Source organism: Astatotilapia calliptera, chromosome 20, assembly GCF_964374335.1.
Source record: "Astatotilapia calliptera chromosome 20, fAstCal68.1, whole genome shotgun sequence".
Taxonomy (NCBI): Eukaryota; Metazoa; Chordata; class Actinopteri; order Cichliformes; family Cichlidae; genus Astatotilapia; species Astatotilapia calliptera.
In genome coordinates, this window is record NC_137441.1 from 9,665,762 (window position 1) to 9,684,059 (window position 18,298).

The following is an 18,298-nucleotide window of genomic DNA, read 5'->3' on the forward strand; positions in this document are numbered from 1 at the left end:
TCTGGCCTGAGAGGAGTCAGTGTTTGTACAGCATCCTCTTTGTGTTGCCTCAACTTGTAATCTTGTTCTATATTTGATTGTGATAATGCAAATCCCTTTTAAAAGCCAACGGTATATTCTGTAAATATCTGTAGACAACAGAAAGCACTGTAAATACTATACTAAATGGAACTGGATTTATATTGAAATATATATATATATTATAATATGTCTAAACATTTGAATATATGCAGTATATATCTAGATATTACAAACAACAGCTAACTATTCATATTATTTATTATTGTGTGATGACAAATAATGTGAGAACTAGCTTTTGTGAAGGCTAAAAATGTAAACAGACTAAGAACTATATTGTAGCCGTCCTATTTATACATGAATGTTTTGTATTATGCTGCTTGGGTGTGGATTAGAATGCTCTGTGTCGTACCCTACTTCAGAAGTCAGCAAAAGATGCCAAAATATGCATCAGGTGCGTGCATATTTCAAGTACTGTTAAATATTGTGTATGTGGGGTCAGTACAAAACCACTATCTAGATTCTAAAGAGTGCTGTGCCCATCGTGCCACGTACAGTTGCCTTGGTAACATAAACCACTTTATCCTAACCACTGATTTTTCTTACTGTGAAAACCTTTGCTCTGAGGTCTCTCATACTAGAAGTGTGTGGGCTGTTTAGTAATTTAAGTCATGCCAAAAAAAGGCCCCACAAAAATATATTTAAAAAAAAAAAAAATCTGCAGAATCTGAGCTCGGTGTTGCATCTGAGGTGACAAATTAGCACATCGTTTTCTTTTGCTCTCTTTCTTTTTTTTAAAATATTCTGTTGAAGGGGAAAAAACAGAAGCCAAGTTGAATGGATACTGTGAGATGTTATTTTTCTATGAAATTATCTTTTTTGATATACTCAGGTTTTCTTGATAAGCCATTAGGAGGAAAAGCTACAGTCACTTCACGCCATTTTCGTAAACACACACAATGGATTAATGTTATTTAAATGTTAAAGCAATATTACGTTGGTTCTCTACGGTGGCATTTGGAGACACAGACTGTTACAGCTGTTATTTGTTAGCACTCCATAATCATTTAAAGGTTGATGCCATAAGTGACGTCATTCCTCCATTTGTACCCAGAGGAACAAAGCAGAGAAATAAAAAGCGTGGTGTTCCCTGTCTGTTTGCAGAAAGACATTACAGCAGCCAAACGGACATACTGTATTCTCCATCCAACGGCCATACAGTGTTGCTAGGTAGCCTATATATAAGACCTTTTTATATATATATATATATATATATATATATATATATATATATATATATATATATATATATATATATATATATATATATATATAAAAATAAATGTTTGCCAATATTCTTTTTTTTTTTTCTTCATTTCCTAAGTATGGCTGAACTGTAAACACACTAATAAAAGTGCAAATAAACTGCTGAACCAATTTCCTCTGTGGTCATGATGGTGTTCCTTTCCTCGGTCCACATAATGGACAGCAGATGGCAGCAAAAACATAGACAGCAGTATATTTATGTGAGGTGGGATTTCACAAGATGAAGGTGTGTGTGTGAATGAGAGAAGGGGAAATGCAGCCTGATACTCAGATGCAATATGTGGGTGAGATGTCTGTTAATAAATCAGATGTAAGCTCTTTAACTAGTGGTGAATGAGAGCCACGAAGAGGCTGAAATCTCAGCATTTCCAGATCAATCATTCATCTAGCCTTGCTAGAGCATGCATTTTGCATACAGCCTCACTCCTCAGTGGAGTATTAACTGTACAGTGAGGCAACCTCACCTGTCCAAGCTGCTGTGCAGGGAGAGAAGCGGGTGAATTTACAGAGTCTTAGCGTAGATATGAGCACTTAAGCACTGACACTAAAAATAACAGCGCTCTGAGGCCTGTCTTTCTTTCGTGTTGTCCTAAGCCGCATCCTTCTGTTCAAATCAGCTCAGATGCAAAATGGAAAAAAGAAAAGAAAAAACGACAGTAATAACAGCGCTGCTTTCACTTCAGCTGCAGGAGATTGTCTTATAGAAGTGGATTAAATCACGACTTCAAATATAGCAATTTCAATGTTATAACAGGGAGTTATTTGACACGACAGGGGCAATGTTTCACCTGCAATGTGTTGCAGTGCACTGTATTGTTTTCGTACCTGAACACCACGGATTCAGGCGCTCATCAGGGTTCCTGGAATGCGTAAAGCTACAAAGACAGAAAATGAGATTCTCGCAGTATTTTCAATATAAAATGTCTTCTTTGCGCTCCTTTGTTGAAAGCTGCATTCCTAAATTCACTATCTGACAAATGTAATAGGACCTGTGAGATCTGAGGAAAAAATTGAATGCCGTTTTCTTTGTGCTGCACAGTGTGGAGGTATGAATAAAGGTGTCACTTTTGGATGAAATGGGTCGTTAATATGCTGAAATATCCTGGTTTAGAGGTAATTAATTAGCTCTTAAGTTGCGCGCGTTTGTCTCAGAAGACTGTGAAATAATGACCAAGAATGACAGACGTATTATTTACCAGCTAGGCTAGTCATTCAGATTCCTGCAGAAAACTATTAACCGACCCAAAGAAAATGTCTTTCTCTGTCAACTGCAAAGAAAGAAAACCTTTTTGAAGGCATGTGCATAATAGAAATTTGAAAGCAGCGCTCAATCATTACAGTATAACATGGTGCTGGTCTGTGTGAAGGATGTCAGATTCTCATGTCACCCTCGTAAAATTGCTTTTTACAGTTTGATCGGAAACAAACACGGATGTCATTTTATAGGCCACCGGCAGTGCTCCTCCTCATTTTCCTCAACCAAAGGAGCAGATACTGGTCCTTCTGCTGCGTTGAAGTCCTTCTACGTCCAGCTCTCCTTATAGAATCAGAGAATTCCTGATTATCTCTTCCACAGTCTTGAGACTTAACTTAAGCTCTCCTAAGAGTGATAGCTGAAATCAGTCTTGTCCAGTAATTTAAAGTATTTTTTTGTATTTTTTTTCTGTATTTATTTATTTCTATATTTATTTTGTATGTATTTTGTGCAACTTTGTTTTGTCTCATTTATACCTAAAATATTGTCTTTGTTTTCTTAGAAGACACAATAAACAGTTTTAATGTGTTTTTGTGGATATTTTGTTGACTCCATTTACATATAGGAGATTTTCACATTCACAGTCAAATCCGTCAGGAGGGACGAAGAGAGAGGAATGTGCTGTGACCACCGCAAAATCTTTTCGTTTTTTGGGGGTTTGGCCTCAGCAGTGCACCTCTGGCACTTTCATTTCCATTACGGCAGGTGAAATGGACCCATAATATACTTCATAAGTGGACAGTTTGAAATCCATCAAGTTTAACTGACTGTGTGATGCGTTAATTTTTCTTTTATATTTTTTAAGCAAAAGATAAACTTTCAGTTTACACTGTTTGGTAGCTTAACCTTTAATATATTTTTAATCAGTGCTCATTAGTTGTGGAAGTTGTGGAAATATTTAGCCATTGCACCGACTGTGGCATTTGTTTGTAGTGATCTTGTATGAAAATCATCGCTCTGTAGCTTATACACTCAGGACACCTTAATTTATTAATTTGCGCCTTTTTTAATAATTCGTGTTTGTTTTTGCCCACAAATCAACTGACTTTCACCCCAAGTCAGTACTTTATTCTCGACAGTTCGTCCTTTATTTTGAAAACTTTGCCCGGAAGTTACTTCCTTATTTTTGCCTGCTTGTCTGTGATGCGCTCCAGAGGAAAAGGCGCACGCAACGCTGCGGTTCAGACGCTCAAGGAGCGAAATCCTCTCCGTTTCTGCGCCACCTCACAGGAGACTCAGCGCTACTCTCCTGCATGGATTACCGACCTGCTGCCACTGAGAGTCAGATAAGTAGGAAAGGACGCTCCCTGTTCTTTTCGACCAATTTCAGATTTTTTTTTACGCCAGCGGCAAAAACAAAAGTACAGTTTTAAGATTAGAAACAGTCATTAAGACTTTAGGACCTCAGAATCTTGCGGTTAGGTTTTAGCCTTTAAGAGGTGACAAGTTTTATCTTGAAGATCAGTATTTATGAGTGCATGACGAGGAGGTAAAGTGCATTTTTCTTGGATGAAAAGGCGAGACAGATACTGGGATCTAGTTTGATTTTTTGTTTTGTTTTGTTGTGTTTTTTGTTTTGTTTCGTTTTTTAATAACGGGATGTAGTTTTGGCGAACCAAAGAGGAGGATTCGGACTTCAAGAATGAACTTCATAAACCACCTCTACTCACTCTCTGTGCTTTAAAGACACATCAAATCATGGGTTGAAAGCGACGATGACAGACTGCGGGGATATTCAACGTGGGAAGGAGCAGATTTTTCTGTGTTATATAATGATTGACAGCGCCTGATAATTAGTGGTAGATCAAAACTAGCGTATCCCCCCTCTCCCCCACCCCCTTTCCCCCTGTATATCGATGAAAACATAAAGTGTTTTTTTCTTTTAATTAACCAAAAGCTGGTGCCAGAGCTTTTAAAGTTAACGAGCAGTGTATGTCACAGGTCAGTGGATAAATTCATATTCTACTTATTCTTTTTCTCTATCAATCATCGAAGCAAGTTCATTATCCAACTCTGAAAAGCTTAAATTACACCAGACTTATGTGTGTCACTCTCTCCGCCTGGAAGTCTGTTTTTAAACATTTTATTTAGTAAATTAACATTAATCATGACACCCCAAACTCTTTACCTGCTACGTGTCGATTTCAAAATGCCTGGGACTTCACGAACTCAGACACTCAACAGTGCCATGAACTTCTTTTTTAGCTTTAAATTCTCTTCTTGGCTTTGTGACGTTTTCAATGGCTACTAAGATGTTATAATGGTAAATTTTGCCCTCATGTTTGGGGATATGTAGTCGCTATGACATTCTCAATATCTTAATATCTGTGAGTTCCTGTTTCTGAACATCTGAAGCCTATAGTTAATCTTCACCACAGCCTTTCTTGGTCCCTCCCTCCCCCCAACTCATCAGGGCTGGTGGGGAGGGTGGATCTCAGCCCCACGGGGTAGAACCTGTGGCTGGTGGTGGTCGTACCCTGAGAGGAAGGGCTCCCACCATGGATACCAGCCCAGAGAGCCCAAACCGGGCAGTGGAGTACCTCCTGGAGCTCAACAACATCATTGAGAGCCAGGCCAAGCTCCTGGAGACGCAGCGCAGGCGCATCGAGGAACTGGAGGGCCAGCTAGACCGGGTCAGCCAAGAGAACCAGGACCTGAGGCAGGAACGCAGCCCGCGTACCCCTGGAACGGACACCCCCGAGCAAAACTACAACCACAACCAGCCCCTGTCCCTGCCCATCCATCATGGCAGCGGTGCTGGTGGCAGCGGTGGCAGCGGGAATGGTAGCACCTCAACAACTCAGGTGATATCCGGATCAGCTACAACTCCAGCGCCCGGCAGGGAGAGGAGGACCCACACCAGGCTGACGCGAGGTCTCTCCTGTGGCTCCTCCACCACAGACCGGCTTGAACGCACTGACAGCACAGACACCAACACCAGTTCCACCTTGCGCCGAAAGTAAGTTCACCTCGAATACACGGGCCTCTTCTGCTGGCTTTATCTTCCGTCTGTAATGAATGTCAATAATCTTGTCCAAGTGGCTCTAAATTATAGTAATGACCACAGTCTGCATGATAGCTACGTGTGGCAGAACATTCATAGGCCAACATGATGACAGGCTGTACGAAGCATCAGATAATCCTCGCAGTAATGGGACTGAACCTAAGATGAAATGTGTTAATACACCACCATGAGGAAATATGCTAAGTGCTGGAGGATTATGAGTGGAGTGATAAGTGGTCAAGGTGTGTATTTCATCATGCTGTGTATGATTCTGCCTGCAGAGAGGATGATTTGTGCACTGATCTCCGTCTTAAATGTGAATCCTGTAGGAGTTGCATAGTAGTATGCTGAGGAAAACATGGGCCCAGACAGGAGAGTCTTATTTTTTCATAAAGATCTGAACTTTCTAGGCAAGAGAAGCATTTCTGGATGAAAATCTACCCACTGTTTGCTCAAAGTGTGTTTTTCTTTTCTTCCTCGCTCTGAACTGTCGGCTGCTTGGTCTCGAAGAGAGTTTTCCCCCCCCCCCCAAACTCAAGGCTGACCTGAAGTTAGAGTGCTCCAAAACACAGCTTTGGCAAACAGCAAGTGCATCTGTCCTTGCTTTTACTTAACCACGCACACACCCGCACGCACACACATGCAGATAGAGTCAGCTTTTGTTCTGGAAGCATTAAGCTTTGTGAGTAGGCAGCAATTCATGTGAAAAAGCTCACTGTGAAATAAATTGTTGCAGTCTTGGTAACAGAAGCCGTTTGTTCTTGTGCATATGTATTTCTCAACACGCAATCATCTTAGCAGTTATTACTGGATTTCGCTCACTGTCTGAGTTGTTATGGTCCCAATCCTCTTATCAATGACTGACTCAGATTTGACTAAATCCCTTATCGATTAGAGTTGTCTCTGGTCCCTTCTCCTCATCCCTAGGGTCGACTTAGTCATTAGACAGAAGCACATATTAGTTATTTATGTGGGTGTTAAATGCAGTGATGAATTGCAAATGTAGATCTTGCTGATTCTCCCTTGTTAATTGCCTGTAGCCATTGTAGCTGACTTTGGATCCAGGATCAGACAAGCGTATCATATGAAGTGCCACATTTAATAAATAGTCACCCGCACAGCAGAGCCATATTGTGCTTGTCTGGCTGTGACTCAGTCTAGCCCAAAACTGGCCTATTAGCTTAGGTCAGCGACAATACGCTCTGCTCTGATAGTGGATCAGATACAAACATGAATTTCTCTATCGTCAGTGCTTGTGACACGCTAAATATGGCTCGGATCAGAGGGAGAGACAGAAGGAAGATGTGGGAGAGGAAGGGGGAGAGGAAAAGGGATGACAAGGGGGAGGAAAGTGACTGAGCGACCTTACTCAGCATGCCTCAGTCTAAAAGAGAAAAAGGTGGAACACACACACTGATTTGCCATCTGTCAACGGGAGTGTGTATAAGAGGGAGGGAGAGATGAAAAGGGGAGTCTGGGCAAGGGAAGGCAAGGCTCTGAGAGCTGCCTTTGTTTATGTCCAATTAGTTTTTGGTCCTCCAGCAGGAGCCCTCCTCTCTTCCCTGTGTCTCTGTGTGGGTCACATAACCCACAATTTTGATCTCAGACAAAGAAACTGAATAAACTAATCCCCCACCCGCCTCCACTTCTATTAGCCATGCGTGCAAGAATTGCATCAAAACAAAGTCCTCTCCTCTTCTTCCTCCTAGCGGCACATCATAAACAGCTGTCCCAAATGCAACCCTGTTTCATCCTTTTCCTGCTGTTAATGGCAGTGTGAACAATGTGAGTCTGAGGCCTTGGGGTGAAATGATGTTTGACGTGAAGTCCCTTCTCCAAGAAGGGTTGAGGGCACTGCCACAGCTCGCTGTGCGGCGGTTATTTTGGGAGACTTCTGCAAATGTATTTCGTATTACCCTCCGCATGTATGTGTATGCGAACAAGTGCATGTTTATACAGTACACGTGCTAGTGTAAGTGCGCAAAAATGTGTGAAAGAGGGAGGAAGACAGACAATTAGTGTGACTGGAGTATAATTACCACTGGCCCAGAGGTGACAACTGCTGCTGTGCATGTGTGTGTCTCCTCGGTGTGTCTTTCCTGCGAGTGTGTATGCCCGCTTTGCAGGACATCACCTGGGATGTCCTTTATTATAAAGCTGATGCGACCCTGGTGCTGACAATAGAGCCTGTCATGTCGTGAAGATGTGGCAGTTCATTGTGTGGGTGAGAGATTGTGTCCTTGTTTATGTGCTACATGGATGTAAGTTTGCTCAAACAGCTCATAGGATGACAGGCAGGAGGTTTTGGTGACAACCCCAGTAGTGCTCATACTCAGAGCAGTTTTATTATGTAATGGCAAAAAAAAAAAGAAAAGATCTGCGCTATCTTTCTTCTCTTCACTCCACTTTGACTGTCACACTGGGAGAATTCAGAAGCTCCAAAGAGCCCCGTGAAGGTGCTCGAGTCTCCGTTCGTCTCTTTATTCCATCATCCCTCCATCTATCTCCCCTCTCCACACATGCCATCGACGGCATGTTCACTACTCCCTCGGAAATTGACATTAATTCCTCTGAGAGAATATGGAGAACGATAATGGCCTTTCATTTCAGAAGGAGCTCAATTTTGCTAATTTTACGTAGCTCTACTACACATAAGCCATCCCCTTTTCACAACCCCCACTCCACCCCTTCTCTCACTCTTCGTTTCTAACTCTCTCTCTCTCACATACCCACGTACATACACTCACTCTCTCCCCCTCGCTGTTTCTGTTTCCCACTGCTGCAGATATGACTCAGAGAAGCAGCAGAAATTACTTTTGTGCTGTTCTCCTTCTCTTCCCCTCTGTGCTCATCTGCCTTTTTCCCCTTGCCTTTAACTGAAGCACGGTTATTGTTCCTGATTGAATTTTCATTCTTGAGGCTAAAATCAAGCTCATAATGTGTATTCATTTTAGCCTTTTGGCTTAAATTTTACATCCTATGATAACAAAGATAGCACAGATACAACTGGCCCCGGGCAAATGTGTGGGTAAGCTCGGCTGAGCCTGTACTGACCTTCTCGAAACATGCTGTGTGAAGTGATGGGAGGTAATCTATTCTCTCTGGATCTGGCATGACTTTCTAGAAAAATAATACAGTGAAGCTGCAGCTGTTTATGCTGTTTATCTCACAAGAACCCAATCGTAGACCTGTTAATATTTTTGGTTTCGGGACTGAATAATGTTGCCGGGAATTAAAATATCGTAATGGTGCTAATGATTACAGTGATGGAGTTTAGCTTGATGTAAATTTAAATGATGGATGTGTGTGTGCGTGTGTATGTGGGAGGCAACTGTATGTGGGTGGTGTTTGTTGCCTTCTACTTGCCATTTCTGAGTGCAGTGAGTGTTCATGGCTGCATACATGCACGCGAAGAAAAAGTCATAGTTTTGTTCATTTATATTTAGCTATGCATGAGTCTGGATTCATGAAAATGCATGTTTTGTTTTAAATATCACCAGACCAATTAGAAACACGCACCTGTGCTTCATCTCTGGTGTAGACTGACCGCTGAACCTGCCTCTTTCTGCATATATTCTATATAATTAAGATGAAACACACAGATTTAGCTTCTGTTTTTGTTATCGGGGTAGAGATTATATGGAAACGCTGATGGATTCACAGGTTTGATGAGGCAGTTATCTTCACATGTTATAGATAGGCAAAATGAAAATGATAAAATTATAGCTGTAATATGTTAAAGTTAATTGTCTCAAGTAGTATGTTGTTGTGCTTCTAGGCACAAACCCATGCCGCTTTCATTCAAACAACATCCCTTCCCAGTTTCATTCCTCTTATAGCTGCATGTATCATCAGACCCGACTTTCTTGAAATGGCGAGGAGACAAATAAGCAGCTGTGATATAAAGATTTCCACAGGAAGTGAAATGTGCATGCGAGTTGCTGTGGAAACTGTAAAGCTGTCCTCAAGACAGTTGCGATATTGCATTCCTGTCCCTCCCTCCCTCCTGCTCCCCTCACCTGTATCTTGATCCTGACATACCCTCCTCCCTTTTCCGTCCTCGTGTGTTTGGAGCAGCCACCATTGCTTTGTTTACTGAGGGCAGCTGTGTGCAGATTGCATCTTAACAGCATCAAGTGTACTGTAAATTAGCGCAGAGATTATGGGTCTTGCTTGGTCATTAGTGAGGAGGACAGAGTGCTAAGCTGCTGTCCAGTCATCACTGGGGATCTAATTATGAACCCCTCGCTATAGTATCAAGAGTTTTGCTCATCATCACTCTTTCTATCATTTAAACTGGAGCTTGTTTCTCTAAGATTAATTAGACTGGAAGTTAGAAAGTTAGAAAGTTTTACAAAAATGAAGACTTAACTCATTTTAAGACAAAAAACAATTTGATCCTTACCTCCCATTTTTGCCATTGTAACAATAAGCAATGCCTCCATTTAACAGTAGCATTTAAAATAATAAAGGAGAGAAAAGAACGTGGCTCATAGTTTGCTAAGAATAAGAATAATAAACATTGAAAGCACTAGTTTATTATGAAGCCAGTGTCATACAGAGATTAGTCAACTTTGATTGGATTGATTGATTTTGATTTAGGACTTCAGCTGAATCCACTGGGAAAGAGATTGAATTATAAGGTCTTCCCATGTTTTCCGCCTGTTTCTCCCAGGGTCACTCAGTTGGACATTTTATTCATTTATTTATTTATTTATTTATTTAACTTTATTTACTCATAATTCCCTGTGCCATGCTGCTACTTGAGGTAGTCAAGGTCTGAAGTGCTTTGTGCAGTGGAGGAATTCAGACATTTATCCTAAGTCGACCTATTTGATCTAATCTGTAGTCAAAATCGCCTCCAATCTGCGCGTACTGCCCCCGGACTCAGCATCTGACCAACAGAGGCGTGATTCCCAAGTCTTTTCTCGGGCCACGACTTTAAGCATTGTCTTCCCCCTCGTTCAGATGCAGATAAGTGGCACTTTTGAGGCGGGATGTTTGTCAAACACTCATGCACACGTTCTGCGGAGCCGAATAAGGGAGACTGGTTACCGTGGGAACGCTGTGAGCTCTTCTGTGAAGAACTCTGTGGGCGAGAGACACAGAATAGAGAGAGATACAGAGAAGTGAAGAGAGGGTAGGAGTGGGAGCAGGAGCAGGGCGAAAGACAGAAGCGGGATTGAATGACGACTTGATGGAGATGCGGGAGACATATTGAAGACAGATGAGTGCCGCCACACGTTTTCATCGCGCGGTGCATGTTGTTTCACTGGAAAGTTGGGATGCGGTTTCTTTGGATACTCTGGATAATAAGAATATCCCTTTCGGTGATCTGCTGTGATATCAGTTTCTTGAATTACTCCTTCTCCGTCTCCCACATCACATTCAAATGAAGCCTAATTTTTCTTCATTTGGATGAATCATATCCAGTTATAATCAAGAGCGTGCGCGCACACACACACAGACACAGACACCTGTGCACAAGTGCTCACACGTGCACTCAGACTCACAGGGTACAGCAGGTGCCTGGTATGTGTATTTGAATCATAACTGTAACTATGCCCCTCCTTGTCAGTGCTTTTGCCTGGCACTTAACGCCAGACGCCCACACAGGCAGTCCGCCCTGTTGCCAAGCAGCAGGAGACTCAAGCTCGCGGTGGAAAACCGGGGGGGGGGGTTGGTTGTGGAAGAACTGGTGGAAGATGGTGGTGGTGGTGGGGATAAAAACACACTCTACTTGAAGCTACATCAAAAATCTCTGTTTGTCAGCAGGAGTGAGCCAGGTCAGGCTGGAGGTGGGATGACGCAGTACGCTCCCACACGCTTATTTCATAGACAATGGTGAAGAAAAAGAAGGAAAAAAAAAAAGGTGAAAGCACAGTTTGAAGTGGCTCGCACCATTAAATCAGGCGAATGGATTTTCACATTAAAACTCTGGAAAGCCACACAGATGTAAATGGTAGTGCTCTCTGACCTGTGGGCTGCTTTGTAAGATGTGCGCTGTGGTATGTAAACCTGCCACAAAGATGAAGCTGAATGTCTTCCTGTGACTGCCGCATGTGAGCCTCGCTCCCACTCTGCTCACTCGTCTATACATAGACACTCACCTACACGCTGACACCCCCAAGCCCAGCACAGGTTTGAGGAAACACTGAATCCAGCACTATCACTCCACATCATGTCCCCCCCCCCCCCCCCCCATCTCCATCCTTTTTACCTTCATTCTTTCTCTCTTGATTATTTTCACCCTTGCCCTCCTCTGTATTCAACCTCTCCCACTCTCGCGTAGCTCTTTCTCCTCCCACTCTTCTTCCTACCTCGAGCCTCTGTCAACTCACAGCTTTAAATACACGCCACCTCATCCGTTCTCCCAACGTACCACTTTTTCTTCTAGCCTGTACTTCCTGTTCCTCTCTGTTTTTACTAATATCTTTTGACTTGTGTTGATTCATATCTTATTCTCCTCTCCCTATTGTCTTGCTATTGTGTGTGGGTCTGCTAATAATAGAACAAGAGATGTACATACTATGTGTGGGTAGTATGTGTGTTTTGTGTTTCTATGGAAGAAGGAGGAGGATGATTGTGTGTGTGTCTGTTTTTATGGCGCTCAGGGATTCAGGCGTAACTGCTCATGAAGCAGAAATCAGATTCTAGATTAGCCTGTCAACACTTGCCTCACTGGGGGGATACTCTTAACAGGAGGCATTAGTTACCGCTGGTAAAATACAAATCTTGGCAGTGTAAAACCACACAGTGTGTACAAGCATGGCTCAGACTTACGTAACAGCACCTCTGCTTATCTCAACATCTCCATCTGAAGATGAACAGGTCAACGGGTTTATTTTTTCCGAATGTTTAATTTCTTTCAGACGTAACATCTTGTCAGAATGTTCAACAATAGAACATCTGTGCTTGTAAGTTACGCCTAAACTTTTCATTTTAATGCGCTGAAGTATAAGTTATAAAGACAGGAATGAAAAAGGTGGTCTTCTTTGATAATATGGTGCTAAAATAGCCACTGACAGTTTTTTGCTACCCTAATTGGAACTTTTTATTCATTTGCACTAAGCAAACGAGCGCTCCACCTACGTGATTGTATCTTTAAACGCTCTAATTTCGACCACTCTCGTAGTTCTTAAAGTGCTCTTAAAATTAAAGCAATGGGATGTGAATCGCTGCTTAGTGTGGTAGATCTGTGTCTTCTTTGACTGAGCCAGTATTAAAAAGGGCAGAGTCAGAGTGAAATCCTGTCAAACATCTATTAGGTTATATGTAAACGTTATGTCATCAGGAGGATTAAGGGATAAAACTGAGTATGCCTTTTGTCATTGTCAACTAAGCCCATGAAGTATTTGCAGAACCACAACCATGACTTCACCCCAAGTAGTTTCATTTTAAAGCTTTAGTTCCTTCACGTTTTGCACATAAATTGCATCACTTTGGATCAAGCTACCCAACAATAAGATCAGTCAATGGCTGGAACAGTGATATACAGTACTATGCAAAAGTTGTGAGCCGTTTTTGCACCAGCAAGATGATTTTCAAAGAAAAAAAATACAGTGAAGACTTGAAGGATCCATCTGGTCCTTCAGCTGATTCGTCTGCTATTTGCCAAAGCCTCATAAGAAATGCTGTCAGTGGAACCTGGCTGTCAGGAAGCCATTCTTAAAGAAGGAAAACGGGGAGAAAAGATTGAGGTATGTCAAAACACAAGGACTGGATTGAAAATTAGTGGCAACAGATCTTATGGAGTGACTAACCAAATTTGACCATTTTGATTAGAGTCATCAGTAAGTGTGTAAAACACATGAAGGCTCTGACATGATTTGCCAATGCATTTCAGGCAACAGTGATGGGTATGTTGTCAAAATTCATGGAATTATTGCAGAAAAGTATCATAAATGTGTTAGTACTGTTTACGCTCTGTTTCTGCTTTATATACTATATATGAGATTTAGATACATTTTCTGAGGGTGGCATGGAAATCAGATGGGGTGGGAAAATCATATCCATTTCTTTACACATATGCAGGTGTTACATTCTGTAATATGTACTGTATATGGTAAAACACATCAAATGCTACAAGTATATACACAAATAATTAAACATTTGAGTTACATTTGATGTTATGTACTGTATAGCCTGTATAATAAATAATCATGCCGCCTAATAAGTATAAAATCCAGAATGCTACACAACATGAGGTGGATCAGTTAGAAAGTCTCAAGTTTCACACGCTCTCAATTATAGATCTGAGTTGCTACTGAAAATAAGAAATAAAGCGTTTCAACACTGTGGGCTGAACCATTTTTTAATGGTCAAACGCAGTATGTTCAGTTTTATAATTCATATTCAATGCTAATTGTAGCTATTGTCATATGCAAAATGGAAAGAGATTATTTTAGGGTAGCACAACCCATCCTGTTCCACATCAGTAGATCTGCCTCTTGCACATTTCACTAAATCACTGCACCTATTTCCCATTTTCCTAATGAAATATAAAGAATTGGGGGTAACTCAAAGTGTTTGCCCAGTACTTTACGCATCAATGAATTAGATATTATAATTCAATATGTATAGGAAAATTGGTCATTTTAGCCTGTTGCTAAGCAACGTGATGGTGTCATAATATATCATGCATAATTCAAGTTTTGTGGGTACAAATGAGATCTTATTGTTACGACATTAAAATGATAGGATGCTTTTATAAGGAGTTATAGGTACATACATTTTAAAAACGGGTCATTTTACCCATGGCTAAATGGTTGCTAGGCAACATGATGATGCCTTATTATCATGTACTGCTAAGAACCTTCAGGGGCCTGAGATGTACCTACGTGCCAAGTTCGGTTGCTCAAGTCCTGATGGTGTGGGCGGAGTTTGTGGACAAAGAAACAAACAGACAGACTGAGATTTTGTGTATTATAGTAAGATATGAAACATTTGCAATTATTTGCTAACGTGAGCTAAAAAGAATAGACAAAAATGAAATTGTTAAAAGTGGTTAGTAGTTGAAATGGTAATAAATTGCTGTAAATAGAGATAAAAAATGGAAAAATGAGAAGAAAGACATAAAGGAATGCTCGAGTCTGAGTCTGGCTTGCTAGCAGATACAGGGGAGGATCGTCATTTAATCTATTATACAATATTCACTCTTTTTTTAGTTCTGTTGTTTGTCTCTGTTAATTCCTGAGGAAAATATCTGGCTCATTAGCTGCTAAATATTCCACTGTTCCCCAAAAACCTAAAGCTCTATTAAGCTAAGGGGAGCTGCAGATTTGGGTTTATTACTGTTTTCATAGAAAGTCACAATAATGTATATTCAGTAAAAGATGCTTGGTAATTGTAACAGTGTAGTGGCATTTACTGCTACTCAAACAGCAGTAAATACCATATTTGCCGGGGACTATTTTCAGCCGTGGATTTGGTGTTCTAGTGAGTATTTACGGAAGCTGGAGGGTGTATGTGGGCTTGACTGAGAATAAACTACAGTGCCCATGTTCGTAGTAGTGACGGAGCATGTCACTCAGTGCAAGAGTGTGCCTCACTGTTATGTCTTCTAGTCCTTGTGTTCTCTGGCACAAAACATAAACCATGTCAGGCTTTGGCTGCACATGCTGTACTTAAAATGAAAAAGGGAGAAACCTTCAAGAATAGATGCTATGAAAAAGATTAAAATATGTCAATGATGTATGTATTAAAACTTCAAAAAGGGCAATATAAGATCACTCTTGGGTGCAGTGTAATTTTCTGTAACAGTGTAGTGAAAAGCTACACTGTACAGTATAAATAAACAGCTGAGACCAAAACAAAACCCATCCATCCATCCATCTTCATCCGCTTTGTCCGAGGCCGGGTCGCGGGGGCAGCAGCCTAAGCAAAGAGGCCCAGACCTCCCTCTCCCCAGCCACCTCCTCCAGCTTATCCGGGGGAACACCAAGGCGTTCCCAGGCCAGCCGAGAGATATAATCTCTCCAGCGTGTCCTGGGTCTGCCCCAGGGCCTCCTCCCGGTGGGACATGCCTGGAACACCTCACCCAGGAGGAGCCCAGGGGGCATCCTTGTCAGATGCCCGAACCAACTCAGCTGGCTCCTTTCGATGTGGAGCAGCAGCTGCTCTACTCTGAGCCCCTCCCGGATGGCCGAACTTCTCACCCTATCTCTAAGGGAGAGGCCAGCCACCCTTCGGAGGAAGCTCATTTCCGCCGCTTGTATCCGCGATCTCGTTCTTTCGGTCACTACCCACAGCTCGTGGCCATAGGTGAGGGTAGGGACGGACAAAACAAAACCCTGAAAATTTAAAAGTATAATTTAAAAAAGGGATTTGAAAGACACTGTAGTTCACAAGGCAGGTATTTCCATAACCCTTGTGGTGAACAGTCAAGTGGAAACAGTCAGCAGGTTCCTATCTGAAAATCTCAGGGTGTAAATGGGTTAGTAGGGGGACAGCAATTAAATGGGTAGCCAGTGTTGGATAATTAAAAGTGGAGTATTGTGTTCTCTTGTGTTTTGTGGTAAGCCTTACAGCTCTGTGTTTCGCAGCTTATTAATCGATTTCTCTTTTTTTGACAGCAACATTACAATACTCCTGCTGTTTGACAATAGTCCAGCCTGTAAATAGAATGAAGTCTTTGTTGGTTTAGTCTTTTCATTGGATTTGTTGATAGTGGAAAAAATATTAAATACAGTCTATCTTTAACAAGAGATTGCTTCTCATTGTTTTTCCCTAAAATTCGGTTTGGCTGCCTCGTCCTTGCACCGCTCTCCATAAAACAAGCTGGGAAACTACAATGAATTGCAAAAGTATTGCATTATCTTATTTCCTCTTACTCTCTTTGCTGCATTCGTGCCTCCCTCTCTCTGTGCTTTCCCCCCCCCCAGTGTTTCCATGCTAAAATGACAGGGACTGCATGTCCTTGACAGCAGCTGGCCCCAGCGAGAAACCAGCCATTTACATGCTAATCTCAACCACTGCTCCCTCTTCCACCGTTCACTCGCAATCTGCAGATGGAACATCTCTGATTTCTGCCAGCGTAGAGAGGCTTTTGTGTTATATGTGCACTTTTGCATGCATTATAGAAAGTGGTTTCCCATTTTCATACAGGATGACCCACTGAAGAACTCGTATCGAGCTTTATATAATCCATTAGAGTGGTTGGAGTTTCACTAATAAAACATATTTAACAACTTTAGCGAAGGGACATTTTTCCCCATTTTACTTGTTTTTCTTAAATTGCTTTTGTTGCTCTTTAATACACTTGTAACTTATCTGTCAGAACTCAAAACTTGTGTAGTTGGTGGGGGCGTATGCCTTGATGATGTCAGTCATCTTACTGTTATTACACTTTGTTAGCTGTCGCACATCTGCATTACATTCCTCCTCTTAAATGTCCCATTCTTTGTACTACCATTGCTATGATTTGTCACTATCAATGTGCAGCTTCAATTGCTTCCTTTGCCTGTCGCTTTTTCTGCTTTGGTGCTGACTGTATGTGTCTGTCTTTCTCTGGTTTCTCCATCTCTGTATGTGTGTGTGTGTGTGTTTGTGCGTGCGTGTGTGTGTGTTGTCCATCTCTGGTCCTTCCTGTCAGTGTCCGGCCGCCATCTATCTCAGGGCAGCCCACCTCGGCTCCCTCCACTCCTACGGCAGTGAGCAGTGCTGCCACTCTGTTTCCCACCAGTCTGACTGTTCACAGCTTCGTCAGTCTTCATCAGTACTGCTGCCCTTCTACTGACCAAAGCTTACAGCAGGAGGACAGGTAAGGGCTGCCTTCATGGGGCCTAATTACAGTGAGTACAAGATAAATAAATAAAACCCCTTAAACCCCATTAGAAACATTGCGATGCCAAAACCTGGCAACCACCTGAAGATCTCTCCCTCACGCTGTGGCCAGTCCATTTGTCACCATCATTGTCTGCCAGTTACCTGCTTCTCTCAAGAGCCTGTGTTTCAGTCTCCTACCACTCCCAGGTGTGACTAATAGCTAGGCAATTCTACCAGCCTGAAAAACACACAGCTTCTTTAGAGTGAGAGGAAGCACTCGTCCTCAGAAAGCTTTGGGACTGAGATGAACTGAATCACAAGTGAACCTGGTGAATTCTCCCCCTCTGTCCTCTCCTTATTTCATTTATCCTTTAACTGAGTCACAGACACATGTGCGCATGATGGTCCAACACTGCCATCTAGTGGTATTAGAAGGCCGTGGCTGCTTAAACTGTGTATAGAAAGCATATTTTTTAATAAAGATCCCTTCATGTCCCAGATTTAACTTAAAATTGCCACCCAGTCTCCGTCTGTTTGCTTTCTGCTTTTTCTGCTTTTGTGTCTCATACTGTTGTGTTTTTTTCACTCTCCGTCCTCCTCTTTCTCTTTCTCCCTGTCTGCTCTGTCTGCCTCCTGTCCTGTGTTTCTTCACGTGCTTTGGCTTGTCCCATGTTGCTTTCCAAGAGAGGAGGGTGAGGATGAGCGTGCCCATCAGTTCTGTTGTTCTGCCTCGGGCTGCAGTAGCCCCTCCTCTCGCTGAGCTGAGGTGTGACTGACCGCACGACGACTCGCTCGCACATTTACCTGTGAAAAGGATATCGCAGCTTATGCTGCCAGAAAACCGAGACCTCGCTGTGTACCAAAAATACTGAGTCTTGCTGCATCGGAGCAAGAAAAATAGAAATGCATGCCGTATTTGTTTTTATGTA

At 42.1% G+C, this 18,298-nt stretch overlaps 1 protein-coding gene across 1 annotated transcript in view; it reads left to right on the forward strand.

Moving 5' to 3' along the window:
- The first annotated feature begins 1,609 nt into the window (after window positions 1–1,609).
- iqsec2b (IQ motif and Sec7 domain ArfGEF 2b) overlaps window positions 1,610–18,298 on the forward strand; it is a 32,339-nt gene continuing 15,650 nt past the window's right edge. The window contains exon 1 of the mRNA XM_080294616.1: window positions 1,610–5,558. Within this exon, the coding sequence (XP_080150742.1) occupies window positions 5,098–5,558 (461 nt within the window). The 5' untranslated portion in view covers window positions 1,610–5,097. The remainder of the gene's footprint in view (window positions 5,559–18,298) is intronic.